At 39.7% G+C, this 26536-nt stretch overlaps 1 protein-coding gene across 7 annotated transcripts in view; it reads left to right on the forward strand.

Annotated features, from left to right (window-relative positions):
- The window catches only part of SMG7 (SMG7, nonsense mediated mRNA decay factor), a 92665-nt gene that overhangs the window by 62564 nt on the left and 3565 nt on the right, over positions 1–26536 (forward strand). For 3 of the 7 annotated variants that reach the window (XM_018060696.1, XM_018060695.1, XM_013970377.2), the window contains exons 9-20: positions 7641–7803; positions 8151–8307; positions 11201–11271; positions 12844–12904; positions 14047–14166; positions 14824–15112; positions 20198–20342; positions 20812–21194; positions 22042–22413; positions 23151–23300; positions 25287–25367; positions 25806–25965. In XM_018060696.1, the coding sequence (XP_017916185.1) occupies positions 7641–7803; positions 8151–8307; positions 11201–11271; positions 12844–12904; positions 14047–14166; positions 14824–15112; positions 20198–20342; positions 20812–21194; positions 22042–22413; positions 23151–23300; positions 25287–25367; positions 25806–25965 (2152 nt within the window). The remainder of the gene's footprint in view (positions 1–7640; positions 7804–8150; positions 8308–11200; positions 11272–12843; positions 12905–14046; positions 14167–14823; positions 15113–20197; positions 20343–20811; positions 21195–22041; positions 22414–23150; positions 23301–25286; positions 25368–25805; positions 25966–26536) is intronic. The other 4 variants (XM_018060700.1, XM_018060698.1, XM_018060699.1 and 1 more) reach the window with 2 other exon arrangements.

A 26536-nucleotide genomic window follows, 5' to 3' on the forward strand; every position in this document is an offset into this window, starting at 1 on the left:
AACTGATTCAAATGAATTCTTTTTAACGGCTGAGTAATACTCCATTGTGTATATGTACCACAGCTTTCTTATCCATTCGTCTGCTGATGGACATCTAGGTTGTTTCCATGTCCTGGCTATTCCATTGGGGTACATGTGTCTCTTTCAATTCTGGTTTCCTCGGTGTGTATGCCCAGAAGTGGGATTGCTGGGTCATAAGGTAGTTCTATTTGCAATTTTTTAAGGAATCTCCACACTGTTCTCCATAGTGGCTGTACTAGTTTGCATTCCCACCAACAGTGTAGGAGGGTTCCCTTTTCTCCACACCCTCTCCAGCATTTATTGCTTGCAGATTTTTGGATCGCAGCCATTCTGACTGGTGTGAAGTGGTACCTCATTGTGGTTTTGATTTGCATTTTTCTAATAATGAGTGATGTTGAGCATCTTTTCATGTGTTTGTTAGCCATCCACATGTCTTCTTTGGAGAAATGTCTATTTAGTTCTTTGGCCCATTTTTTGATTGGGTCGTTTATTTTTCTGGAATTGAGCTGCATAAGTTGCTTGTATATTTTTGAGATTAGTTGTTTGTCAGTTGTTTCATTTGCTATTATTTTCTCCCATTCAGAAGGCTGTCTTTTCACCTTGCTTATATTTTCCTTTGTTGTACAGAAGCTTTTAATTTTAATTAGATCCCATTTGTTTATTTTTGCTTTTATTTCCAGAATTCTGGGAGGTGGATCATAGAGGATCCTGCTGTGATTTATGTCTGAGAGTGTTTTGCCTATGTTCTCCTCTAGGAGTTTTATAGTTTCTGATCTTACATTTAGATCTTTAATCCATTTTGAGTTTATTTTTGTGTACGGTGTTAGAAAGTGATCTAGTTTCATTCTTTTACAAGTGGTTGACCAGTTTTCCCAGCACCACTTGTTAAAGAGATTGTCTTTACTCCATTGTATATTCTTGCCTCCTTTGTCAAAGATAAGGTGTCCATATGTGTGTGGATTTATCTCTGGGCTTTCTATTTTGTTCCATTGATCTATATGTCTGTCTTTGTGCCAGTACCATACTGTCTTGATGACTGTGGCTTTGTAGTAGAGCCTGAAGTCAGGCAAGTTGATTCCTCCAGTTCCATTCTTCTTTCTCAAGATTGCTTTGGCTATTCGAGGTTTTTTGTATTTCCATACAAATCTTGAAATTATTTGTTCTAGTTCTGTGAAAAATGTGGCTGGTAGCTTGACAGGGATTGCATTGAATTTGTAAATTGCTTTGGGTAGTATACTCATTTTCACTATATTGATTCTTCCGATCCATGAACATGGTATATTTCTCCATCTATTAGTGTCCTCTTTGATTTCTTTCATCAGTGTTTTATAGTTTTCTATATATAGGTCTTTAGTTTCTTTAGGTAGATATATTCCTAAGTATTTTATTCTTTTCGTTGCAATGGTGAATGGAATTGTTTCCTTAATTTCTTTTTCTACTTTCTCATTATTCGTGTATAGGAATGCAAGGGATTTCTGTGTGTTGATTTTATATCCTGCAACTTTACTATATTCATTGATTAGCTCTAGTAATTTTCTGGTGGAGTCTTTAGGGTTTTCCATGTAGAGGATCATGTCATCTGCAAACAATGAGAGTTTTACTTCTTCTTTTCCAATTTGGATTCCTTTTATTTCTTTTTCTGCTGTGATTGCTGTGGCCAAAACTTCCAGAACTATGTTGAATAGTAGCGGTGAAAGTGGACACCCTTGTCTTGTTCCTGACTTTAGGGGAAATGCTTTCAATTTTTCACCATTGAGGATAATGTTTGCTGTGGGTTTGTCATATATAGCTTTTATTATGTTGAGGTATGTTCCTTCTATTCCTGCTTTCTGGAGAGTTTTTATCATAAATGGATGTTGAATTTTGTCAAAGGCCTTCTCTGCATCTATTGAGATAATCATATGGTTTTTATTTTTCAATTTGTTAATGTGAATTACATTGATTGATTTGCGGATATTGAAGAATCCTTGCATCCCTGGGATAAAGCCCACTTGGTCATGGTGTATGATCTTTTTAATGTGTTGTTGGATTCTGATTGCTAGAATTTTGTTGAGGATTTTTGCATCTATGTTCATCAGTGATATTGGCCTGTAGTTTTCCTTTTTTGTGACATCTTTGTCAGGTTTTGGTATTAGGGTGATGGTGGCCTCATAGAATGAGTTTGGAAGTTTACCTTCCTCTGCAATTTTCTGGAAGAGTTTGAGGAGGATAGGTGTTAGCTCTTCTCGAAATTTTTGGTAGAATTCAGCTGTGAAGCCGTCTGGACCTGGGCTTTTGTTTGCTGGAAGATTTCTGATTACCGTTTCAATTTCCGTGCTTGTGATGGGTCTGTTAAGATTTTCTATTTCTTCCTGGTTCAGTTTTGGAAAATTGTACTTTTCTAAGAATTTGTCCATTTCTTCCACGTTGTCCATTTTATTGGCATACAACTGCTGATAGTAGTCTCTTATGATCCTTTGTATTTCTGTGTTGTCTGTTGTGATCTCTCCATTTTCATTTCTAATTTTATTGATTTGAGTTTTCTCTCTTTGCTTCTTGATGAGTCTGGCTAATGGTTTGTCAATTTTATTTATCCTTTCAAAGAACCAGCTTTTGGCTTTGTTGATTTTTGCTATGGTCTCTTTTGTTTCTTTTGCATTTATTTCTGCCCTAATTTTTAAGATTTCTTTCCTTCTACTAACTCTGGGGTTCTCCAACTCTTCCTTTTCTAGTTGCTTTAGGTGTACAGTTAGGTTATTTATTTGACTTTTTACTTGTTTCTTGAGGTATGCCTGTATTGCTATGAACTTTCCTCTTAGCACTGCTTTTATAGTGTCCCACAGGTTTTGGGTTGTTGTGTCTTCATTTTCATTAGTTTCTATGCATATTTTGATTTCTTTTTTGATTTCTTCTGTGATTTGTTGGTTATTCAGAAGTGTGTTGTTCAACCTCCATATGTTGGAATTTTTAATAGTTTTTCTCCTGTAATTGAGATCTAATCTTAATGCATTATGGTCAGAAAAGATGCTTGGAATGATTTCGATTTTTTTGAATTTATCAAGTTTAGATTTATGGCCCAGGATGTGATCTATCCTGGAGAAGGTTCCATGAGCACTTGAAAAAAAAGTGAAATTCATTGTTTTGGGGTGAAATGTCCTATTGATATCAATTAGGTCTAACTGATCTAATGTATCATTTAAAGTTTGCGTTTCTTTGTTAATTTTCTGTTTAGTTGATCTGTCCATAGGTGTGAGTGGGGTATTAAAGTCTCCCACTATTATTGTGTTATTGTTGATTTCCCCTTTCATACTTGTTAGCATTTGTCTTACATATTGCGGGGCTCCTATATTGGGGGCATATATATTTATAATTGTTATATCTTCTTCTTGGATTGTTCCTTTGATCATTATGTAGTGGCCTTCTTTGTCTCTTTTCACAGCCTTTGTTTTAAAGTCTATTTTATCGGATATGAGTATTGCCACTCCTGCTTTCTTTTGGTCTCTATTTGCGTGGTATATCTTTTTCCAGCCCTTCACTTTCAGTCTGTATGTGTCCCTTGTTTTGAGGTGGGTCTCTTGTAAGCAGCATATAGAGGGGTCTTGTTTTTGTATCCATTCGGCCAGTCTTTGTCTTTTGGTTGGGGCGTTCAACCCATTTACGTTTAAGGTAATTATTGATAAGTGTGATCCCGTTACCATTTACTTTATTGTTTTGGGTTCGAGTTTATACACCCTTTTCGTGTTTCCTGTCTAGAGAATATCCTTTAGAATTTGTTGGAGAGCTGGTTTGGTGGTGCTGAATTCTCTCAGCTTTTGCTTGTCTGTAAAGCTTTTGATTTCTCCTTCGTATTTGAATGAGATCCTTGCTGGGTACAGTATTCTGGGCTGTAGGTTATTGTCTTTCATCACTTTAAGTATGTCTTGCCATTCCCTCCTGGCCTGAAGAGTTTCTATTGAAAGATCAGCTGTTATCCTTATGGAAATCCCCTTGTGTGTTATTTGTTGTTTTTCCCTTGCTGCTTTTAATATTTGTTCTTTGTGTTTGATCTTTGTTAATTTGATTAGTATGTGTCTTGGGGTGTTTCGCCTTGGGTTTATCCTATTTGGAACTCTCTGTGTTTCTTGGACTTGGGTGATTATTTCCTTCCCCATTTTAGGGAAGTTTTCAACTATTATCTCCTCAAGGATTTTCTCATGATCTTTCTTTCTGTCTTCTTCTTCTGGGACTCCTATAATTCGAATGTTGGAGCGTTTCATATTGTCCTGGAGGTCTCTGAGATTGTCCTCATTTCTTTTAATTCGTTGTTCTTGTTTCCTCTCTGATTCATTTATTTCTACCATTCTATCTTCTATTTCACTAATCCGATCTTCTGCCTCCGTTATTCTACTAATTGTTGCCTCCAGAGTGTTTCTGATCTCATTTATTGCATTATTCATTATATTTTGACTCTTTTTTATTTCTTCTAGGTCCTTGTTAAACCTTTCTTGCATCTTCTCAATCCTTGTCTCTAGCCTATTTATCTGTGATTCCATTTTGATTTCAAGATTTTGGATCATTTTTACTATCAATATTCGGAATTCCTTCTCTGGTAGATTCCCTACTTCTTCCACTTTTGTTTGGTTTGGTGGGCAACTCTCCTGTTCCTTTACGTGCTGTGTATTCCTCTGTCTCTTCATCTTGGTTATATTGCTGCGTTTGGGGTGGCCTTTTTATATTCTGGGAATTTGTGGAGTTCTCTTTATTATGGAGCTTCCTCACTTTGGGTGGGGTTCTATCAGTGGCTTGTCAAGGTTTCCTGGTTAGGGAGGCTTGTGTTGGAGTTTTGGTGGGTGGAGCTGGGTTTCTTCTCTCTGGAGTGCAATGGAGTGACCCGTAATGGGTTACGAGACATCAAAGGTTTTGGGGTAATTTTGAGCTGCCTGCATATTGAAGCTCAGGGGAGTGTTCCTGTGTTGCTGGAGAATTTGCGTGGTATGTCTTGTTTTGGGATTTGTTGGCCCTTGGGTGGAACTTGGTTTCGGTGTAGGTATGAAGGCATTAGATGGGCTCCTATTGCTTAATGTTCCCTGAATTCAAGAGTTCTCTAATGTTTTCAGGCTTTGGATTTAAGCCTCCTGCTTCTGGTTTTCAGTTTTATTTTTACAGTAGCCTCTAGACTTCTCCATCTATACAGCACCGATGATAAAACATCTAGGTTAAAGATGAAAAGTTTCTCCACATTGAGGGACACTCAGAGAGGTTCACTGAGTTTCAAGGAGAAGAGAAGATGGAGGGGGTAGTTAGAGGTAACTGGAATGAGATGCGGTGAGATCAAAAGAGAAGAGAGCAAGCTAGCCAGTAGTCACTTCCTTATGTGCGCTCTATAGTCTGGACCGCTCAGAGGTATTTACAGAGTTATACGGGGAAGAGGAGAGGGAGGAAGTAGACAGAGGTGACCAGGAGGATCAGAGAGAGGAATGAGTAGGAGAGAGACAAATCCTGCCAGTAACCTGTTCCTTAGGTGTTCTCCACCGTCTGGAACACACAGAGATTCACAGAGTTGGATAGAGGAGAGATGGGGGAGAAAAGAGACAGAGGCCACCTGGTGGAGAAAAAGGAGAGTCCAGAGGAGGAGAGAGTGGTCAAGCCAGTAATCTCGCTCTCAGGTAAACTGGGATAGTGAAGTTTGGGTTTTTAAATGTATAAAATTGACCACAAAAACCTAAGAGCAAAGATTAAAACTCTGTTTTTGAAGACAATGATCTGCTTTTCTGGTTGCCTCATGTCCTCTGCCAGCCTACAGAAGTTGTTTTGTGAAGTTTGCTCGGCGTTTAAATGTTCTTTTGAGGAATTTGTGAGGGAGAAAGTGGTCTTCCCGTCCTATTCCTCCGCCATCTTTCCCTCTCTAGAAAAAATTTTTTAAATTTTGTTGAGTAGAACATTGCCTTCTAAAATAAATGCCACTGGATTTATAGATACAAGGGATACATTACTATAACTTATACTCATAGAAAAGCACACTTCTTGAAAAAAACAGTATTCTCATGCCAGTATTATGTGTTTGTGTAAAATAGTCAGCTGATCTGTAAAGTTGGATGTAGAGAATGTAAGAAGAGTTCATGGGAGCACTTGGAAAAGAAATAGCATTTCAGGACATTCAGAGTAAAGGAAAGAAAAATGGTCGATGCCATTCAAACAGGAGTAAGCATTCTTGATGTATATACTGGAAGGACAGGTGGCAGGATGATAGGGAGAATAGAGTTAAAGAGAAACAGAACTGTGTTTTTTCCAGTGATAATGTGAAAGATCTTGTTAGTAGAATTATGGAACTTATTCTGGATATTTCACATTCTTTATGTAAAAAATAAAATCTCAGAATAGGCTGGACACCGGCAGCTATAAATTTCTGGGATGGTAGGGTCTCTTATCACTGCTGGTAGAAGTATAAGTGACATAATCCGTTTCCCATCATTAGGCTAGTGACAGTGAACCCCACCTTCTCCAAAAGTTTTGCCTGGGGAGGGAGGCTGTTTGGCTGTGGCTGAAGCGTAAGGTGAAACCAGGATGCCGTCTCTAATAGCTATCAAGTTTGTTAGGAACTTGTGTTGGAAAACTGTTTTCTATGGGAGTACTCTAAACTACTGCAGATATTGAGGTAGAAGGATGATGAAGTTAAGGCAGCTGAGAGCGTGCAGGTGAAGCTTTCCTCACAGGGATGCTCAGCAGGTCACTGTGAACACACAGTTCTTAAGTAAAAGAAATGTGGTCATGAAGGCCGTTGCTTTTCTGATAGAGGAATGTGTCAGTATAATTATTTGTACAAATGCCAGTTCAGTTCAGTTAAGTTGCTCAGTCGTGTCCAACTCTTTGCGACCCCATGAACCGCAGCACGCCAGGCCTCCCTGTCCATCACCAGCCCCCGGAGTCCACCGAAATTCATGTCCATTGAGTCGGTGATGCCATCCAGCCATCTCATCCTCTGTCGTCCCCTTCTCCTGCCCCCAATCTTTCCCAACATCAGGGTCTTTTCAAATGAGTCAGCTCTTCGCATCAGGTGGCCTATAATACTTGTTAATGACTGCTTTGGTTTGTCATTTACCCTATGTTTCAGATATGCTTTTGCTATATATCTCATTTATAAGTAAATTTCTTTAAACGTATCAAGCCTTTGAAAGAGTAAACTTTATGACCAAGTTTGGAAGACATTTGTTATATGTCAAGAGTTCAAAAACATGTGTTTTGCCTCTTTTTGCTTGAAATTTTGATTTTCACTATGTGCACCTATTTTGTCGTCATTGGTCCTGGTTTCATATTTTAGTATGTTTCCATCTCTTATAAAACAGCTTCTAATGAACTAAAATGTATAAATTTATTAAGAGTCCTCTAAAAAGCTTTTCTCAGATCATATTAAAAAGTACATAGTTTCTTGCAGTAAAAAGTATTGTTAAAAAAAAAAAACAAACAGCTCTGTGGTGACTGGGTTAAATCTTTTCAAGGCAGAAAGTCAACATGAGAAACATCAGACCACATCATATTCAATTAAAATACTCATCTATAAATGTTACCCTTGTGGTTTAAATGTAGACTGCCAGTTTAATTCTTGTGCTGAAGACAGCTTCGGTTCTTGATAATATATTCAGTATTCCTATCTTCTTTTACAGAGGCTGCTATTCCAGAAAGCTTTCAACTCTCAGCAGTTAGTTCACGTCACTGTCATTAACCTGTTTCAACTTCATCACCTTCGTGACTTTAGCAACGAAACAGAGCAGCATAGTTATAGCCAAGATGAGCAGCTGTGTTGGACACAGTTGCTGGCCCTCTTTAGTGAGTATTAAATCATTTAACTTCCTGTGCCATCTTTTTTGGGAAGCATGAACTTTGACATTTTCATCATTGCAACAAACCATTAGTAACATGAAAAAGTGTTTATTTTGTAATACTGAATCAAGAGGCCTAAACCCTAAGTTCTTTCCTTTTAGCTGCTGACATCCCCCTTATGAACTGTATCTGTGACATTTCTAATGTAGAAAAGAAAATGTCTTTTTAGAAAGAGGCTGTAAGATATTTAAGTGTTAAGTAGCATACAGCCCAAGGCTTGTAGTAATATTTTAATTTGGACTGGTACGCAATTTCAAATATCTTATTCTTTGTGCACACATTTTTTCTTCAAGTGTCTTTTCTTGGCATCCTGTGCAAGTGTCCTCTCCAGAACAAGTCTCAGGAGGAATCCTACAATGCCTATCCCCTACCTGCCGTCAAGGTGTCCATGGACTGGTTGAGACTCAGACCCAGGGTGTTTCAGGAGGCAGTGGTGGATGAAAGACAGTAGTAAGTATCTCGGAATTTCACATTAGCTGTGTGCTTTGTTTGTTTGATATCCATAGATATGTAGAAACTGCCGTCTAACACAATATTGGAACAGTGGAGAACTTGTATTTTCCACCTACTCTCTAGAAATTGAACTGAAGACTTCTTTGTATGCTTTTCACTTACTTGTTTGAATTCTTCATGGGGGGCACAATCTTAAGGATTTCTGACTTGCTGTGTGTTTCCGCATTCCTGGTTGCCATCCTGGGGAAAAGGCATTTTTCACATTGCAAAATGAAATAGTTTGTTTCTTATTCATTACAATACACCCCAATTTTCTGTTTAGGAATTGAAGGGAAGAGATTTTTTACTTCTTCCATTCTTTTTTTTAACTAAGCTGTTTGATGTTGACTTTCAGTAACACCCAGTTTGAGTTATATTTGTTCTAAGCATAGAGGATTGGATATTATTTGGGCTTTCATGATTTTCTGTGTAATCTCTACTCAGAATATTCCTGACAGTTCTTAGGAATTATTCATTAGACAGTGACAAATGAAAGCTTTCACTTTACCTTTGGCCATAGGAATAAATGGGCTTCCCTGGTGGCTCATCAGTAAAGAATTCATCTGACAATTCAGGAGCCACAGTTTCAATCCCTGGTCAGAAAGATCCCCTAGAGAAGGAAATGACTACCCACTCCAGTATTCTTGCCTGGAAAAATCCCATTGTCAGAGGAGCCTGGCAGGTTATAGTCCATGGGTTCACTAAAGAGTCAGACATGACTTAGCCCCTAAACAACAATAGAATAAATACTTCCAGTAAGGCTTTGCAGTGAGTGAGAAGCTTCTCTCCTGCATACTTTGATGATGGATATTGGGAGAGTCTCTGAAATTTCTAATTTGCGGCTCAGCATCTGCATGTTGACCAAAGTCACAACCTGAAAAATGTCCTAGCCACATTCAGGACCCCATGATCTCTCGTACTTTGTGCTCGTCTTACCTCTTCTCCCGTCAAATCTAACTTTAAGCGCCTTCATTTTTGATATTGTCATGAATGGAGTTTAGCAACATAAGCACAGCATACTACACTTCTCTTTTTCATGCCGAGGTAGCTATTAGTAAGTTATATTTTAGAGAGTGTTTTCTTGCAGTTTTCATTTCTTAACCAGAAGCTATACCTTTTTCCTTCTCATGTGTACTTTAGAACTTGTGTTTGGTTCACTAAGTTGTATTAGTAATGTTATGGGAAAAGCATTGATATTTTTATTTAGTTTTTTTTTGTTCCTATACAGTGAGTGATCTTTTAGGCCCATTCTGTGCATTCCCATTTCTTTCTTTTTTTTTTTTTCTTAATTTTATTTTCTCTGTGCCACATAAGTTGCAGGATCTTAGTTCCCCCACCAGTGATTGAAGCTGGGTCACAACAGCAACAGCCCCAAGTCCTAACCACTAGGCTGCCAGGGAGCTCCCTGTGCATTCTTACCGTTGCAAAGGATATTCAACCAGAAGAAACAGCTTTATTTTCAAACTTCTTTCCTTTTTCTACCATATGATTTACTCTTTTCCCTTCCTTCTGTCAGATTTATTGGGATCTTTAGAATTATATCCTTGCAGGTATTTTATTTTATCTTAAAGTATGTTGTTACTCATTTTCCGCTAGTTTGGGGTATTTCTCTAAGACTGAAGATTTTCTTAATGTGTCTGATACATCAAGGTGTAATAATCCTCATATATTTTAAATGAGGGAAAAAACAATTTTCTGAACTTCAAGTAACCTTCAGTTTCTTGCTTTTGACCATTATAATTTCTAGAACTTGTTTTCTTCTATACTTTTTTGAGAACATGTTCTCTTAAACTGATAAGTACATGAAATAGTGATGTATTTTTTTTTTTTCTTTGTAGAAAGCAGAGTTAGACTTAAGTAACCCCCCGTTGGGTAAAGCAGTATATCATTAAGTCATTTCTTATACTCTTTTTTTTGTCTGTTTCTTGAGATCTCTTATTTGTTGCGTAGAGACATTGTTCTAGTCTAGCATTCTTCCTTTTCAACTGTCTCTTAATTCATTATATCCTCAAAAGCTTGTAGCAGACATTTATTCTTCAGTGTTGTTTCTTTATATATTTTTCCTATATTATTCATTTATATATATTTTAAAGTAGCATATTCCTATATTTTAAAGTGTACAGCTGTCAGCTTCTAGGTTTTTTCTCTGATGTGATGATGTACATCCAGTCTCTCTATCCTGGGCAACTCACCCTGGGCTTTTAAAATTTTTTTAAAGCCACACTTTTTTACCAACATTTGTGGTTACATATTTCTAGAAAATCTTGATATTATCTTAAGTAGATTGTAATTATTTTTAATATTTTAACTAAGTATGAATATGTTTTTAATATTTTGCAAACTTTGGCAAAGGTTTGGTGTTAGGAGACAGAGGGTAAGGACATTGTAACAATGTGTGAATTTTTTTATATCATAAAGAAAAAGGTATATTCATCACTTTCAGTGTGATTTGACTATGATATAACCACATCCCATGTCACAGATTAAGAACTAGTAATGGATTCCATAACTGATAATGTATGTGAAAAATATAAAAACATAATGTACTGTTTCTCTGGTCAAAGGTTTCTCAGTAAATATCCATTTTCAATGAATAAAACTGACAAGTCTGTTTTTCTGATTGTTAAATTAGGAACCTGGGGACCGATCTGCAGTAGTAGGTCTCTGTTAGGGAAGTTTGGCCCTTCTGGTGTATCTTATCTAGACACATTTGTACTTACATTTTAGGAAATCATACAGCATTTAAAATGCTAAACCAAGAGAAAATACATAGTCTAGGTCCTGTTGGTAACATTTCGCGTTCTGGTTTCTCATGCAAAAATAAAGTCTGAACTATCTGTTTAATTTACAGCATTTGGCCGTGGCTAATTTCTCTTCTGAACAGTTTCCATCCCCATGAAGAAGATCTTTCAAGTACTAATGGTAAGGGCTCCCTCAACCTTGTGTTGCTGACATTGTTCTCCATCACTAACAGTGGGCTTAGTGAAAGTGAAAGTCGCTCAGTGTGTCCGACTGTTTGCGACCCTGTGGACTATGCAGTCCATGGAATTCTCCAGGCCAGAGTATTGGAGTGGGTAGCCTTTCCCCTTCTCCAGGGAATCTTTCCAACCCAGAGATTGAACCTAGGTCTCCCACATTGCAGGCGGATTCTTTACCAGCTGAGCCACAAAGGAAGTAAATAGTAGGCTTAAGGCCAGAGAAAAACTAGGTTTTGTTCTTAAGTGTTTAACTTTAAATTCAGTATCTCAGAGGAGACTTTGTGCTTTGCATTGGTTAAATGGGTGGAAATAGAGGTAATAATTCTCTTGTAGTTCTCTCAGCTTATTCTCCTGTTCTGCTTCATTTAAATAGGAGTCCAGAGAGTAGTGTTTTCAGATTCTTTCCATCTTCCCTTCTTCCTCATTCTTACTAGTTATTTTTTCGGGAACTAATGTGAACAACATTACTCTGTCAAAATAATACTTGCTTATCAGGACATTTGGGACATATAACACAAGTCCCCCTTAGTTCTCTCATACAGAAATACTCTCTGTACTATTCATGATACTCTATTTTCTTTGAGGCTTTTACTTCTTTGTACATACACATATCTGCATGTGATTGATATCACATTGTTAAAGTTATGTGATATAGTTACAACTTGGACTTCCCTATAGCTCAGAGGTTTAAGAATCTGCCTGTAATACAGGAGACCCAGGTTTGAACCCTGGGTCTGGAAGATCCCCTGGAGAAGGAAATGGCAACCCACCACAATATTCTTGCCTGGAGAATTCCATGGACAGAGGAGCCTGGCGGGAAATTTAACAAGATACTGTTAGAATTTTTCTTTGTCATTTAAACATTTTGGAACATGATTTTTTAAAGGCTGCTTAATATTCCATCCTATGGCTATGCCATAATTTATTTAATTATTATCCATTTGCTTAAAACTTTGCCCCATTGTAAGTAGCACTGCACTGAACAAACTGTAGTTGATTGACTCCTTTCTGATTATTTTTCTTCCATTAGATCAGTGCCCCTCAAGCATCATATTTGCAAATGAATCACTGGGGATCTTGTTAAAATGCAGTTTATGATTCCGTAGGTTTGGGATAATGCCCAAGATTCTGTATTTCTTACAAGCTCCTGGGTGATGTAGTGTTGATATTCAGTGCTTTGAGTTAACAAGGAGATAATCTAAACATTGTGATTAATGGATCGCGCTGTGAATTTTTAAGGCTGCTGGGGGAAAAAATAGTCCATCGCGCACATCCTCCTCAGCCTTGAGTCGTAGGTGAGTATGAGGGCAATGTCACGGGCTCAGAGGCCACAGGTAGGGGCTTGACAGGTAAGTTATTTTATCACAGTAACTATAAAGAGGAACAGAGAACTATGAGCATTAATCTTTCTTTCTGTCTAGAAAATATTCTTTTTTTAATATAGGAACCAATATCCTGCTGAACAATAATATTTTAATTTAAATGTTTACAAGTCTTGATTTCTGCCCTTCTCTAGCAACACCACTTCCAGAGGAGTTTGAGTTACAAGGATTCTTGGCTTTGAGACCTTCTTTCAGGTAGGTGGCCTTTGTCACTGTCTACCTAGAGTATAAAAAAGCTTCCTAATGTACTTCTCTACTTAAAAGCTCTCTCCTTACTTAGTCCATTTTTACTCTGCTTCCGCAATTATAAAGTATAGATTTGATGATGTCCCATTACTAGTACAGAAAACTTCAATTTACACATCCCCAGTTGTTAAAATATCTTTTTTATCTCGATGTCCAAAAGCTTAGTTTTTCAGCCATATTTCCTGTGACTTTCACCCCCTTCCCCCTCCAGTAGTTACACGTTATACATAAACTGTGACCTGTACTTGAATAACTCTGTATTTTTATTCCTCCAAAACTTTGTTCATGCTGTGCCTGAAACGTTCACATTCCTTTTTCATCCTTCCCTTACTAATCTGTAAGCTCTTAACCATACCTGTCCAGGGTCCAGGTCAGGTATCTCTTATTTTGTGAACCTTTTCAAAGCTCATCAGAAGACAGTAATGTTTCTTTTATAATGCTTCTCTTATTCTTTGCTTAGCTTTTATCTCTTTGGATTAAATCATAATTATTTGTTCCTTAAGGTCGAGAGACTATTTATCTTTGTATCCTCAGTTTCTGGCCTACTGCCTGGAAGTTCTTAGATGCTGCTGCCTTTTTTTTTTTTTTTTTAAGATAGCTTAAAGAGAAATTTGAAAAACCCTTATTTTTTAGGTTGACTTACTTTTCTAATGTCAGTGAGTTTTTTGCTCTGTACACTTTATGGTATGTGTTAATCTTTTTCTGATTTAGGTTGGACCACCTTGAAGTGAATAGATAATACTATCTGTTAGAATAGCTATCTCAGAGACTCTAGCATTGCCATGGTTGTTTGACGTGAGTTACTTACAATGTGAGCTTACTGTTAAATAAAAACTTTATTCTTCTTTTTAAAAAAGTCATTCCTAATAAAACTTTGTGATTTATTTCAACTCCTCCATGAGAAAGTGAAATATAAATAAAAATATCACATTAATATTGCTTTGTTTCGTGGTATTTACAGTCTTTAAGAGTATAAATAAGTTCAAGCAAATGCAGCTAATTCCAACAAATAGCTAACCTGTATGGGAAAATCTGAAGCCCTTGCAGTTCATTAGGTTTAATTTTCTATAATTTGCTTATGTCAATTTTAGGAACTTGGATTTTTCCAAAGGTCATCAGGGTATTACAGGCGACAAAGAGGGTCAGCAACGACAAATACGACAGCAGCGTTTGATCTCTATAGGCAAATGGATTGCAGATAATCAGCCAAGGTATTCCTCATCAGATACATACACATACCCCATATGAGTTTTACACTTGGGTATAAAGCTATTGATTATAAACTCTTAAATCAAAAGGTTGGGAACACAGCATCGGATTATGACCCTAGTGATCTTTAGAATTTCTTTAATCTCTGTCCTCTCATTACACTGCCTCTTTTAGAGGAATTGGCCTTGTCTCCCTTATTTATTATGAGATGCTTCTCCAATTTATAAACGTCTGTATAAATCTTAACTAAATTGTATGTTCACAGTTATGGTGATTTGTGTTGATAAGGGCATGCATGGTGGTCAGTTTCAGTCAAGACAGACCAGGATGATGCTTGTGGCATCTCTGAGCTTCAGTTTTCACACCTAGAAAATAGGAACTTCAAGGGCCTAGTCTAGTGTCTTGTGCTGAAACATGCTGAGCAACTATAACTATACTTACTAGAAAAACGTTAAAAGGGCCTAGGCGTGTGTTGTGGTGATGTGTGGTGGCATAACGAGAATGTGAGTTTTTGCAGAAACTGTTTATGTTCCCCAAATCCACACTATTGCATCCTGCTGTTTCCCACATTTTAAGGCTGTGGGACCCATACAAAGTTCAGCTGTTACTGTTTTTAGATTTATGTTTTTCATATATGGATTTATTTTTACTTTTTTTAGGCTGATTCAGTGTGAAAATGAGGTAGGGAAATTGTTGTTTATCACAGAAATCCCAGAGTTAATACTGGAAGACCCCAGTGAAGCCAAAGAGAACCTCATTCTGCAAGACACAACCATCATAGAGTCCCTGGCAGCTGACGGGAACCCAGGACTGAAATCAGTGCTGTCTACGGGCCGGAATCTAAGCAACAGCTGTGACACAGGAGAGAAACCAGTGGTCACCTTCAAAGAGAACATTAAGCCACGAGAAGCTAACAGAGACCAAGGAAGAAGTTTTCCTCCCAAAGAGGTGAGAAGGACGGTAGCAAAGGAGTAGCTGTGACTAAGAATGACGGAAAGGACGACGAGAGGGAAACAGAGACCAGGAGAGGCACCCTAGAGACGACGAGAGGGAAACAGAGACCGGGGAGGCACCCTAGGAAAGGCGCAGGAAACAGGAAGGCAGAGTGCGGCACTGCAGGTGAGCTGTGCTTGAGCTAGAAAGCAGGTAAAGGAGGCTCCCAAAAGGCGAGAGTTCCGTTCCGTTCCTAAACCCTTGCGAAGTGGCTGTTCCGGAAGCTTCAGTGCACTCTAAGAAGGCTGCATAGCAAGGTAATAGGAAGAACTGTGGTAGATCGATACTCTGGTCAGTTCACAGAAATTGTAATGTGAATGAAAAAATCCTAACCTGATTGGACATCTTTGTCAGTTCTCTCCTTAGTTTAAGTGGTAGGAAATGAGACCAGTTGCAGAGCTCTCAATTTCACAAATAATTACATTTTCTTTGGGAGCTATAACTGCCATTTTTAAAAAATTTGAGATATTTATAGATCCCACATAGCTGAGTATGTTAAGGCTTCCACAGTGGTGTTTCGTTCCCCCGCCCCCGCCCCCCAGATTCACTCTACAAAATGAAATTCACTCTACTTTTGGAAAAAGATTTTCCTTGACATTTCTATCTGCCCCAGCCAGTAGCATTGTATAACCTTAGTGTTATCCTGACTCATGGGAATTTGTAAAGCAAGAATCCAAGTCTCCTGCTGGGGAAAGATAAACACTACTCAGTTATTTGTGACTTGTGTTTATATATATATGTGTGTGTGTATGTATCTTTCCAAAGAGATACAGATGATTTCATATAAACAGAAAAAGGTCTTTACTCTGTGCTGGTCTTATTAATACCACCAATGTTTGTAGCCATTTGATTCATTAACACATTTTGGCAAATGTATTTATTTACAGTAGGCATGAGGAATCTTACATTTTTGAAAGCTGCCTTCAGATAAAATTATCTACAGTGTATTTTCCTTACAAGGTTTTTTTTGGGAAAGGACATAATAGTTCCATTTTAATACTGATAGTAGGGGGAGAAACAGAGAAAAACATGGTAGAAATTGAGGAAAGGCAGAGAGACAGTGAGAGGTGTTGGGGAAAGGCAAGGGACAAACGCCAAAAGAACTATAAAGCCAGAAATCAGTGTTTTAGGGGTAAAGAGTTCAGCTGTTTCCTGCCTGCTCTGCCTTCATTCTCTGAAGCTGCCTCCCAGAAAGGTCTAGGAAAATGAAATCTCTTCCAGTCTCACATCCCTTTGAAATCTGAGTATCTGTGATTAAAGAAAGCCTGACAATAATCAGTGTATCACCACCCTCTGTACCTCATCCTAAGTTTTCTATTATATGCTGCTGGTTTTCCTCATTTTACTCATCTTCATATTGCTTGAGCAGTGCATATGGCATCTGCTTCTCTAGTGCTGCGTGTAGGATCTCAGGCCTGATTTTTTGCTACTGAAAGTATCCTCATTTATTCTGGGGGTGGTAGCGTTGCAGGGTGGAGGGTGGGTGCTTGACTGATACCTTTAAAGCCTCCCGGATGAAGTTACACTGAGGGCCAAAGTGTCTCATCTGTGAGCTAGCGCTCATTATCAATCCATGTATGTTCTTAATGAATTAGAGAATACATGGCCCTGGGGCTGACAGCATTGGCTTAAGAAAATAGGCAACTGCTTCACCCTTTTGGCATTGGGTGTCTCATTTATAAAAGAAATGAGTTCTCAGTCCTCTTCCATATTTCGTACTTCAGTGATTTTGTGAAACAAAATAACTATACGAGTAAAACTAAGCCCTTACTGCTTTTTGAGGTATTTAAGTAATTTGATTTTCCCATTTTTAATTTAGGTGAAGTGAATAAGCATGTCAGTTCAGTTCAGTTCAGTTCACTCGCTCAGTTGTGTCCGACTCTTTGCAAACCCATGAATCGCAGCACACCAGGCCTCCCTGTCCATCACCAACTCCCGGAGTTCACTCAGACTCACGTGCATCGAGTCCGTGATGCCATCCAGCCACCTCATCCTCGGTCGTCCCCTTCTCCTCCTGCCCCCAGTCCCTCCCAGCATCAGAGTCTTTTCCAATGAGTCAACTCTTCTCATGAGGTGGCCAAAGTACTGGAGTTACAGCTTTAGCATCATTCCTTCCAAAGAAATCCCAGGGCTGATCTCCTTTAGAATGGACTGGTTGGATCTCCTTGCAGTCCAAGGGACTCTCAAGAGTCTTCTCCAACACCACAGTTCAAAAGCATCAATTCTTCAGCACTCAGCCTTCTTCACAGTCCAACTCTCACATCCATACATGACCACAGGAAAAACCATAGCCTTGACTAGACGGACCTTAGTTGGCAAAGTAATGTCTCTGCTTTTGAATATGCTGTCTAGGTTGGTCATAACTTTTCTTCCGAGGAGTAAGCGTCTTTTAATTTCATGGCTGCAGTCACCATCTGCAGTGATCTTGGAGCCCAAAAACATAAAGTCTGACTGTTTCCCCATCTATTTCCCATGAAGTGACGGGACCAGATGCCATGATAGTCGTTTTCTGAATGTTGAGCTTTAAGCCAACTTTTTCACTCTCCTCATTTACTTTCATCAAGAGGCTTTTTAGCTCCTCTTCACTTTCTGCCATAAGGGTGGTGTCATCTGCATATCTGAGGTTATTGAGATTTCTCCCAGCAATCTTGATTCCAGCTTGTGTTTCTTCCAGTCCAGCGTGTCTCATGATGTACTCTGCATAGAAGTTAAATAAGCAGGGTGACAATATACAGCCTTGATGTACTCCTTTTCCTATTTGGAACCAGTCTGTTGTTCGATGTCCAGTTCTTACTGTTGCTTCCTGACCTGCATACAGATTTCTCAAGAGGCAGGTGAGATGGTCTGGTATTCCCATCTCTCTAAGAATTTTCCACAGTTTATTGTGATCCACACAGTCAAAGGCTTTGGCATAGTCAAGAAAGCAGAAATAGATGTTTTTCTGGAACTCTCTTGCTTTTTCCATGATCCAGCGGATGTTGGCAATTTTCTCCGGTTCCTCTGCCTTTTCTAAAACCAGCTTGAACATCAGGAAGTTAACGGTTCACATATTGTTAAAGCTTGGCTTGGAGAATTTTGAGCATTACTTTACTAGCATGTGAGATGAGTGCAATTGTTCAGTAGTTTGAGCATTCTTTGGCATTGCCTTTCTTTGGCATTGGAATGAAAACTGACCCTTTCCAGTCCTGTGGCCACTGCTGAGTTTTCCAAATTTGCTGGCATATTGAGTGCAGCACTTTCACAGCATCATCTTTCAGGATTTGAAATAGCTCCACTGGAATTTCATCACCTCCACTAGCTTTGTTCGTAGTGATGCTTTCTAAGGCCCACTTGACTTCACATTCCAGGATGTCTGGCTCTAGGTGAGTGATCACACCATCGTGATTATCTGGGTCGTGAAGATCTTTTTTGTACAGTTCTTCTGTGTATTCTTGCCACCTCTTCTTAATATCTTCTGCTTCTGTTAGGTCCAGACCATTTCTGTCCTTTATTGAGCCCATCTTTGCATGAAATGTTCCCTTGGTATCTCTGATTTTCTTGAAGAGATCTCTAGTCTTCCCCATTCTGTTGTTTTCCTCTATTTCTTTGCATTGATCGCTGAAGAAGACTTTCTTATCTCTTCTTCCTATTCTTTGGAACTCTGCAATTCAGATGCTTATATCTTTCCTTTTCTCCTTTGCTTTTTGCTTCTCTTCTTTTCACATCTTGTAAGTCCTCCCCAGACAGCCATTTTGCTTTTTTGCATTTCTTTTCCATGGGGATGGTCTTGATCCCTGTCTCCTGTACAGTGTCACGAACCTCATTCCATAGTTCATCAGGCACTCTGTCTATCAGATCTAGGCCCTTATATCTATTTCTCACTTCCACTGTATAATCATAAGGGATTTGATTTAGGTCATACCTGAATGGTCTAGCGGTTTTCCCTACTTTCTTCAATTTAAGTGTGAATTTGGTAATTAGGAATTCATGATCTGAGCCACACTCAGCTCCTGGTCTTGTTTTTGCTGACTGTATACATCTTCTCCATCTTTGGCTGCATAGAATATAATCAGTCTGATTTCGGTGTTGACCATCTGGTGATGTCCATGTGTAGAGTCTTCTCTTGTGTTGTTGCAAGAGGGTGTTTGCTATAACCAGTGCATTTTCTTGGCAAAACTCTATTAGTCCTTGCCCTGCTTCATTCCATATTCCAAGGCCAAATTTGCCTGTTACTCCAGGTGTTTCTTGACTTCCTACTTTTGCATTCCAGTCCCCTATAATGAAAAGGACATCTTTTTTGGGTATTACTTCTACAAGGTCTTGTAGGTCTTCATAGAACCGTTCAACTTCAGCTTCTTCAGCATTACTGGTTGGGGCATAGACTTGGATTACGGTGATATTGAATGGTTTGCCTTGGAGACGAACAGAGATCATTCTGTCGTTTTTGAGATTGCATCCAGGTACTGCATTTCGGACTCTTTTGCTGACCATGATGGCTAGTCCATTTCTTCTGAGGGATTCCTGCCCGCAGTAGTAGATATAATGGTCATCTGAGTTAAATTCACCCACTCCAGTCCATTTTAGTTCGTTGATTCCTAGAATGTCGATGTTCACTCTTGCCATCTCTTGTTTGACCACTTCCAATTTGCCTTGATTCATGGACCTCACATTCCAGGTTCCTGTGCAGTATTGCTCTTTACAGCATCAGACTTTGTTTCTATCACCGGTCACATCCCCAGCTGGGTATTGTTTTTGCTTTGGCTCCATCCCTTCTTTCTTCCTGGAGTTATATCTCCACTGATGTCCAGTAGCATATTGGACACCTACTGACCTGGGGAGTTCCTCATTCAGTATCCTATTATTTTGCCTTTTCATACTGTTCCTGGGGTTCTCAAAGCAAGAATACTGAAGTGCTTTGCCATTCCCTTCTCCAGTGGACCAAGCATGTACTTTATTTTTTTTTAACATAGGGTTTTAAATCCTTTGTTAGAGTAGGTGCTGCTTTCTGTCTCATTTGAGTTTCAGATTATTATAGACAGTCTTGCTTCTGGTTGGTCATAGGTAAAATCTCAGACAGAGTTAAGAAAGACTCCAGTGTCTGAAGCCAGGAAAACACCTGTAACTCAAACCCCAAGTCAAGCAAGTAACTCCCAGTTCATCCCCATTCATCACCCTGGAGCCTTCCCTCCTCTTCCCAGCCGGCCAGGTAAATACATGTTTTGTAATGTCTTCTGCTGAATTCCGTCTGTGTAGGAGTTTCTATTCACCTGTTGAGAAATTCTAGACTCTGAAGGACATTACTAAACCCTTAATATTAGAAGGTATAAGGAAGTTCTCTTTTCCCTAATGTTTCAGTTATTTTTGAGCCATTTACCTGTAGTTTCTGTGCAAGTGCATGCTTGTTATTATGAAGGAATGCCTGTCACTAAACATGGCATCTGAGAAACCTTTAGGACATTCCAGTTGCCTCAGTGGATAGAAGTAGCAGGCAGTAATCTGTATTTAATTCTTGAAATCAGGTTAAAGGTTGACAGTTGAGTCTTACTTGATGGTTGATCCCTGTCTTTCATGATTTATTAGAAAACCTCTTCTCCACCCCAGCCCCAAATGACTAATTTTTGTCTTTCGTTTGCTAAGTTTCCTTAGAACTAAAACGATGTTCTTCTATTTTGAAGGGTTCCCGCCCCCAACATATGTTATCCCCCCTCCTGTGGCATTTTCTATGGGCTCAGGTTACACCTTCCCAGCTGGTGTTTCTGTCCCAGGAACCTTCCTTCAGCCTGCAGCTCACTCTCCAGCAGGAAACCAGGTGCAAGCTGGGAAACAGTCCCACATCCCTTACAGCCAGCAGCGGCCCTCCGGACCAGGGCCCGTGACCCAGGGACCCCAGCAGCCTCAGCCGCCGTCCCAGCAGCCCCTCCCACCTCTCCCCGCTCCGCCAGCAGCACAGACTGCAAGCCAGCTGCAGGTTCAAGCTCTAGCTCAGCAGCAGCAGTCCCCTACAAAAGCTGTGCCGGCTTTGGGGAAAAGTCCTCCTCACCACTCTGGATTCCAGCAGGTGAGTTACAGTTGTGTGTACTTCCAGCTGAGGTGAGGAGTGGAGTACCTGAAATCATTCAGTGTCAAGTTAATTAAAAATACTAGTTAATCCACCTCCCTCCGTAAAATAGAGAGCTAATGGGAAGTTGCTTTATGACACAGGGAGCTCAACCCGGGGAGGGTGGAATGGGGCGGGGCAAGGGTGGGATGTGGGAGGGAGGGGATGTATGTATACCTGCGGCTGATTCACACTGTTGTATGGCAGAAACCAATACAACATTGTAATGCAGTTATCCTCCAATTTAAAAAGAGAAAATAAGTATTCAGCTACTTTTTGCTTAGACTTATGATTATGGGAACACAGCAGTCTTTGCTGTTTAGGAAGGTTCAGTTGTTCTTTTTTCTTTTGTAAAGGAGAATAGATAGTACCTACCATACTTTGCTGCTACTGCTTGTCAGCTTTATAGAAAGGGATTTTCTGAAAATAATTTTCCATATTTAAAGCTGAACTACAGAAGGGAAACAGACTCGTGCTTGTGATGAGATGGTAAGAGAACTGTGGCGCCAGTCTCCAGTCTCACCATCCTGCAGCACGTGGAGCAGAAGGGGAAATGGGTGCCCACCCACCCACGCTCACACCTCATCAGTTAAACCTCTTAATATCAGAAGTGAAAGAGAACATGAACTCAGTGCCCTTAATCTGTTCCCAAAAAGCTCTGTGTGTTGAAAACCCTAAAGAAAAGATAAGCCTGCGTGACCCAGAGTTTTGTTGATGGTAAAATCTCTCAAGTTCTCTCTGTGAGTCCTGAGTGAAGTAACATTACATTTTATCCTCATCTTGGTGAACCAGGCATCTCTTTTTTTAGTATCAACAGGCAGATGCCTCCAAACAGCTGTGGAATCCCCCTCAGGTTCAAGGCCCATTAGGGAAAATCATGCCTGTGAAACAGCCCTACTACCTTCAAACCCAAGACCCCATAAAACTGTTTGAGCCGTCGTTGCAACCTCCTGTAAGGCAGCAGCAGCCTCTTGAGAAAACGATGAAGCCTTTCCCCATGGAGCCATATAACCACAACCCCTCAGAAGTCAAGATCCCGGAGTTCTACTGGGATTCTTCCTACAGCGCTGCTGATAACAGAGCTGTGATGGCGCAGCAAGCCAGTGTGGACCGCAGGGGCAAACGGTCCCCGGGAGTCTTCCGTCCAGAGCAGGACCCTGCGCCCAGGATGCCGTTTGAGGTGCGTGTCCTTTCCTGTCTCCAGGCACCTCAGAGGTCTCAGCTAGATGTTTAAAGGTCCCTCTGATCTCGTTAGTGCGACAGAACGCCACTGAGTAAGTAGGTGCAGCTCTTGGCACCCTCTTCACACCACATAGATTTGGGGAAGCTGAAGAACGCCATTCCTGACGTTGAACTTGATGGTCTGGCAGAGAGGACCATGTGCAGAAATCTCTAAGGCAGCACATTAGAGAATTCTGAGACAAAGCTCCTCAGTTGGGCTGGGTCATCTAAGTTTAAAAGTAGGGTTACTGCATATTTAAGCAAGTGGCTTTCTGAGGAACAAATTTAGCCTGTCATCTTTGACGGTGGAGTTCCCTGTCTTTGCCCTTTTTACTCATAAGAAACAGGTGTGTGTTGGGAACTTTTTTTAAAAAGCTGTCTCTCTGTCAGCCCCAGATAACACTGACCTCTCTGCTCCCTTGCGCTGTTTCACTGGCTGTCCACCTTAGCCTTTCGTGTTCTGCTCTGTTTGTCACCGTCTTTACTTCTTTCTGGTGTCTTGATCTTTCCTTCTCATTGTCCTTGTGTCACTTTGCTTTGGTGTTTCGAAGCCTTTTCCTCTTTGCATAATGCTCTTACTGTTCCTTACAGCTTCCTCCTTGACTTTAGCTGCCTTCATCTCCCTAATGATGCTACTACTCCGCTGTGCTTTTGTCATCCCTTATTGCATCTCACTGTGATCCTTTCTGTCACTAGGACCCCAAAGGCTCCCCTCTGCTTCCTCCGGACCTGTTAAAGAGTCTGGCTGCCTTGGAGGAAGAGGAAGAGCTGATTTTTTCTAACCCTCCTGATCTTTACCCAGCTCTGCTGGGGCCTCTCGCCTCTCTTCCTGGACGAAGCCTCTTTGTATGTATTTGATGTAATTCTTTTTCTTGCTGCAACCCCTACCTTTTCTTCTGAGATTTTGTAGTAGAATAGGTAGTTTCTTCTTTCTAGGGCTTTCCTTTTTTTAACAGAATTTTAAAGCTTATTTCCTGATTGCCCAAACTAACATTCACATGACAGTAAAATGCGGCAAAACTTCGTCCCATAGTTTCCCCGAATCTTGTAGCTTTGTAATATATGTTATCCAGAAAGCATCCTGCAGGGCTGGGCACACACAAGATGTAATGCTGGGAAATTAACTTCCTTTTCAGGTGTCATTTCCACCTGGACCCGGGAATTTTAGGTGTCGTTTAATCTGGCTTAGGAACAGTGAGATTTTTCCTCATGTATTCAAAATATGAAATGAAATAATGTTCCAGATGTTTTACTGAATAAAAAGATTCTAGATTGATTTTACTAAACAGTAAGTGGTTCTTTTGTTTGGTTAACTAAAAGCCCTGATCTAAATTCAGAGCCAGATTTGTAATATGAAGAGGACTCAATTTTAAAACATGATTGGAGTACCATCAATGAGTGAGCACAGAGATAAGGTCTAAGAATTGATTAGTAGTATCTTTTAAAAATAATCTTCTATGTCCCAGTCTGCATTTCAAAGGATGCCATTATTTACATGTTTTACTGAGGTCGGGAACTGCAAGAAAGATGTATGCTATGAGGTTTTTTTCCCCCTTCCCTGCTCCTTAATAAAGTGTAAAACATTTTTGAGTTCCACTTTCTTGCCGATTCTTTCCCATAAACACAGGGTAAGAAAACGTTCACAAGACTAAAGTGCACTGATTTTAGTGTTAGAAAAAAAGCTTAATGGCTCTCCTGACAGAAACTGCCATCTCTAGCACTTGAAGTTCCCTTAAGAATTTTTCTGAGTGAGTGGCCACACAGACCTCCCACTCCCCACCCTCCCCAAATTAGCAGAAATAAAAGATCCCCTAGACACCCGATAGTAGTAGTGCGGTGACAGCACCTAGAGGTCGTGGCCAGCCCAGCTGCTAAACTGTTGATTCTACCTGTTTGCCTTTCTTGCTGTTTTGTTTTTGTTTTGGCTGGGTGGCTTAAGGGCCTAGGGGCAGAGCGCCTTTCTGTTCACTTGTTTCCTAATCCCTTAATTCTTGTTGTGCTTACCTTCTCCATTGGAAATGAACCTAATGGTGAAACAAGAGGGGTGGGGGGCGGGGGATTGCTTTTAGTGGGGTTTTGTCATGTTGAAAAAAAAAAAAACACCTTAACTATAACCCTTCCTACATTTAACATCATTACTGATGTCGTGTGTGACTGTGCCGTGCATGTAGCAAGTGTTTAATAAATGCTTTGTTGACCAACATTTCAGTGATAGTGAGCATCAGAGATTCAGCTTTGTTTTTTTTTTAACCAATGAGTTTCTTAAGGACCAATAAATGTAAACTTGACTTCAGCAAGTGTTTGAATACATACCATAAATAAGAGTTGCTTAGGAACCATGCTAACAAAGCCAGTTGTCAGATGAATCTAAAGGCTTTTTTAAAGTCATTAATGCCTGTGTTTTAAGATTCTAGCGAGGGGGGAAGAAATTAGGAAGAAAACAGTGTTTGATCAGTTCAGTGTCTTGTTTTGAGAGCATTTTAAATGCAGCTAGTGACAAAGGGATTCCTGAGGTTCTTACCTAGTGAATACTCAGTACTGCCAGTTTCCAGGGTCCCTGCCAGGATCTCTGTGCTTAAGTTAGAAGTACTGATCAGGAGGGTTCTGTCTGACTCACCTGTGATGACTGGCCCTTAGCAGGACCATGGTATTAATAAAAAGTAATCCGAGTTGAATTGATACTTTCTAAGCTTTAATTTGTACAAGAGAGATGAATACAGGTATTCTTAAATTGTGATCCTATATTTTGCTTGTCTGGTATCTTAAAATTAGTACTAAGAAAATGGAAAGCATAATTTAACTATCTTTTGTTTTCCCTCTGGGACTATGAAGAAATCCTTATTGGAGAAGCCCTCAGAGCTCATGTCACATTCATCTTCTTTCCTGTCTCTCACCGGATTCTCCCTCAATCAGGTGCGTAAACAGTGAGGCATCCTGCTGTGGGCTAGCAGTTTCTTTCCCAGTCTGTCTCAATAGATCTGTTTTTCTCTTTCCTTTCTCTTCCATATATTGGTATTTTCCAGGTATCTGATTTTCCCCCCTGCCCCCTCCCCCCGCTTTGATTAGGGTGTACTGGAGACTTCTGTAAGTTTGAAATGGGGCTCTCTTGTTCAGCCAAGTAAATTATTCATACTGTTTAACCTGAGCGGTTTACATAGAACAGGATAAAGGGTGGGGGAAAGTAAAAAGCGAATGAATAAAAACAGGAAAACTGAAAGAAACAGAAGTAAAAGCCTTCAAAAGTTTGTCTTGCAAAGAAAGTCTTAAGATCTGTCAAGCATGCACGTGCATGAACACTACATTTTCTTTCATTGGAGTGAGTCTGTTAACTTGGTGGTCGCTGTCTTTCAGGAACGATACCCAAATAACAGTGTGTTCAATGAGGTGTACGGGAAAAACCTGACACCCAGCTCCAAAGCAGAACTTAATCCCTCAATGGCTCCCCAGGAAACATCATTGTACTCCCTTTTTGAAGGGACTCCATGGTCTCCATCTCTTCCTGCCAGTTCAGGTATTGACTAGTCTTTAAATTATAGACTTTGCATTATTACCCGTACACTTGAAAGATAGTGTGGTTTGGTAATTTTATGTATTTGGTGGTTTTTGTCTATGACTTTTGTTGTTGTCGTTTGTGTTTGTTTTTAAAGTAACTTCTGAAGGAAAATGGGGTGTAAAAAAGCCTGGTGAGCTGGTTCACATAATAAATGCCATTAAAAAAAGCTGTTTTACATTCTCAGTAATGAGCACAGTTGTAAGGGAGAAAAATACGAGTTTTATCTTAAGGTTTGCAGCTGTTTTTTAGTTTTATTTGGGTAGATATTCATTCTTTGCAGGAAAATTCTTAAGGTTAGGCAATTCTGACCTGATAGAGAAGACCAGTATATACTTATCTGAAACAGGCACACCAAAACAGTGCATACATTTGACAAAACTGTCTACGTTTTTATTTTTAAGGTAAGGAACGTGCCTTAGACATGTACAGTAATACAGGCTAGTACATCTGGCAGGGTCCCTCTGGGGGCCTTTATTTTGCCTTTCTCCCGAAACCCTGTGGTTATTTTTAAGAGAATTTAAGTGATCAA

Source organism: Capra hircus, chromosome 16, assembly GCF_001704415.2.
Source record: "Capra hircus breed San Clemente chromosome 16, ASM170441v1, whole genome shotgun sequence".
Taxonomy (NCBI): domain Eukaryota; kingdom Metazoa; phylum Chordata; class Mammalia; order Artiodactyla; family Bovidae; genus Capra; species Capra hircus.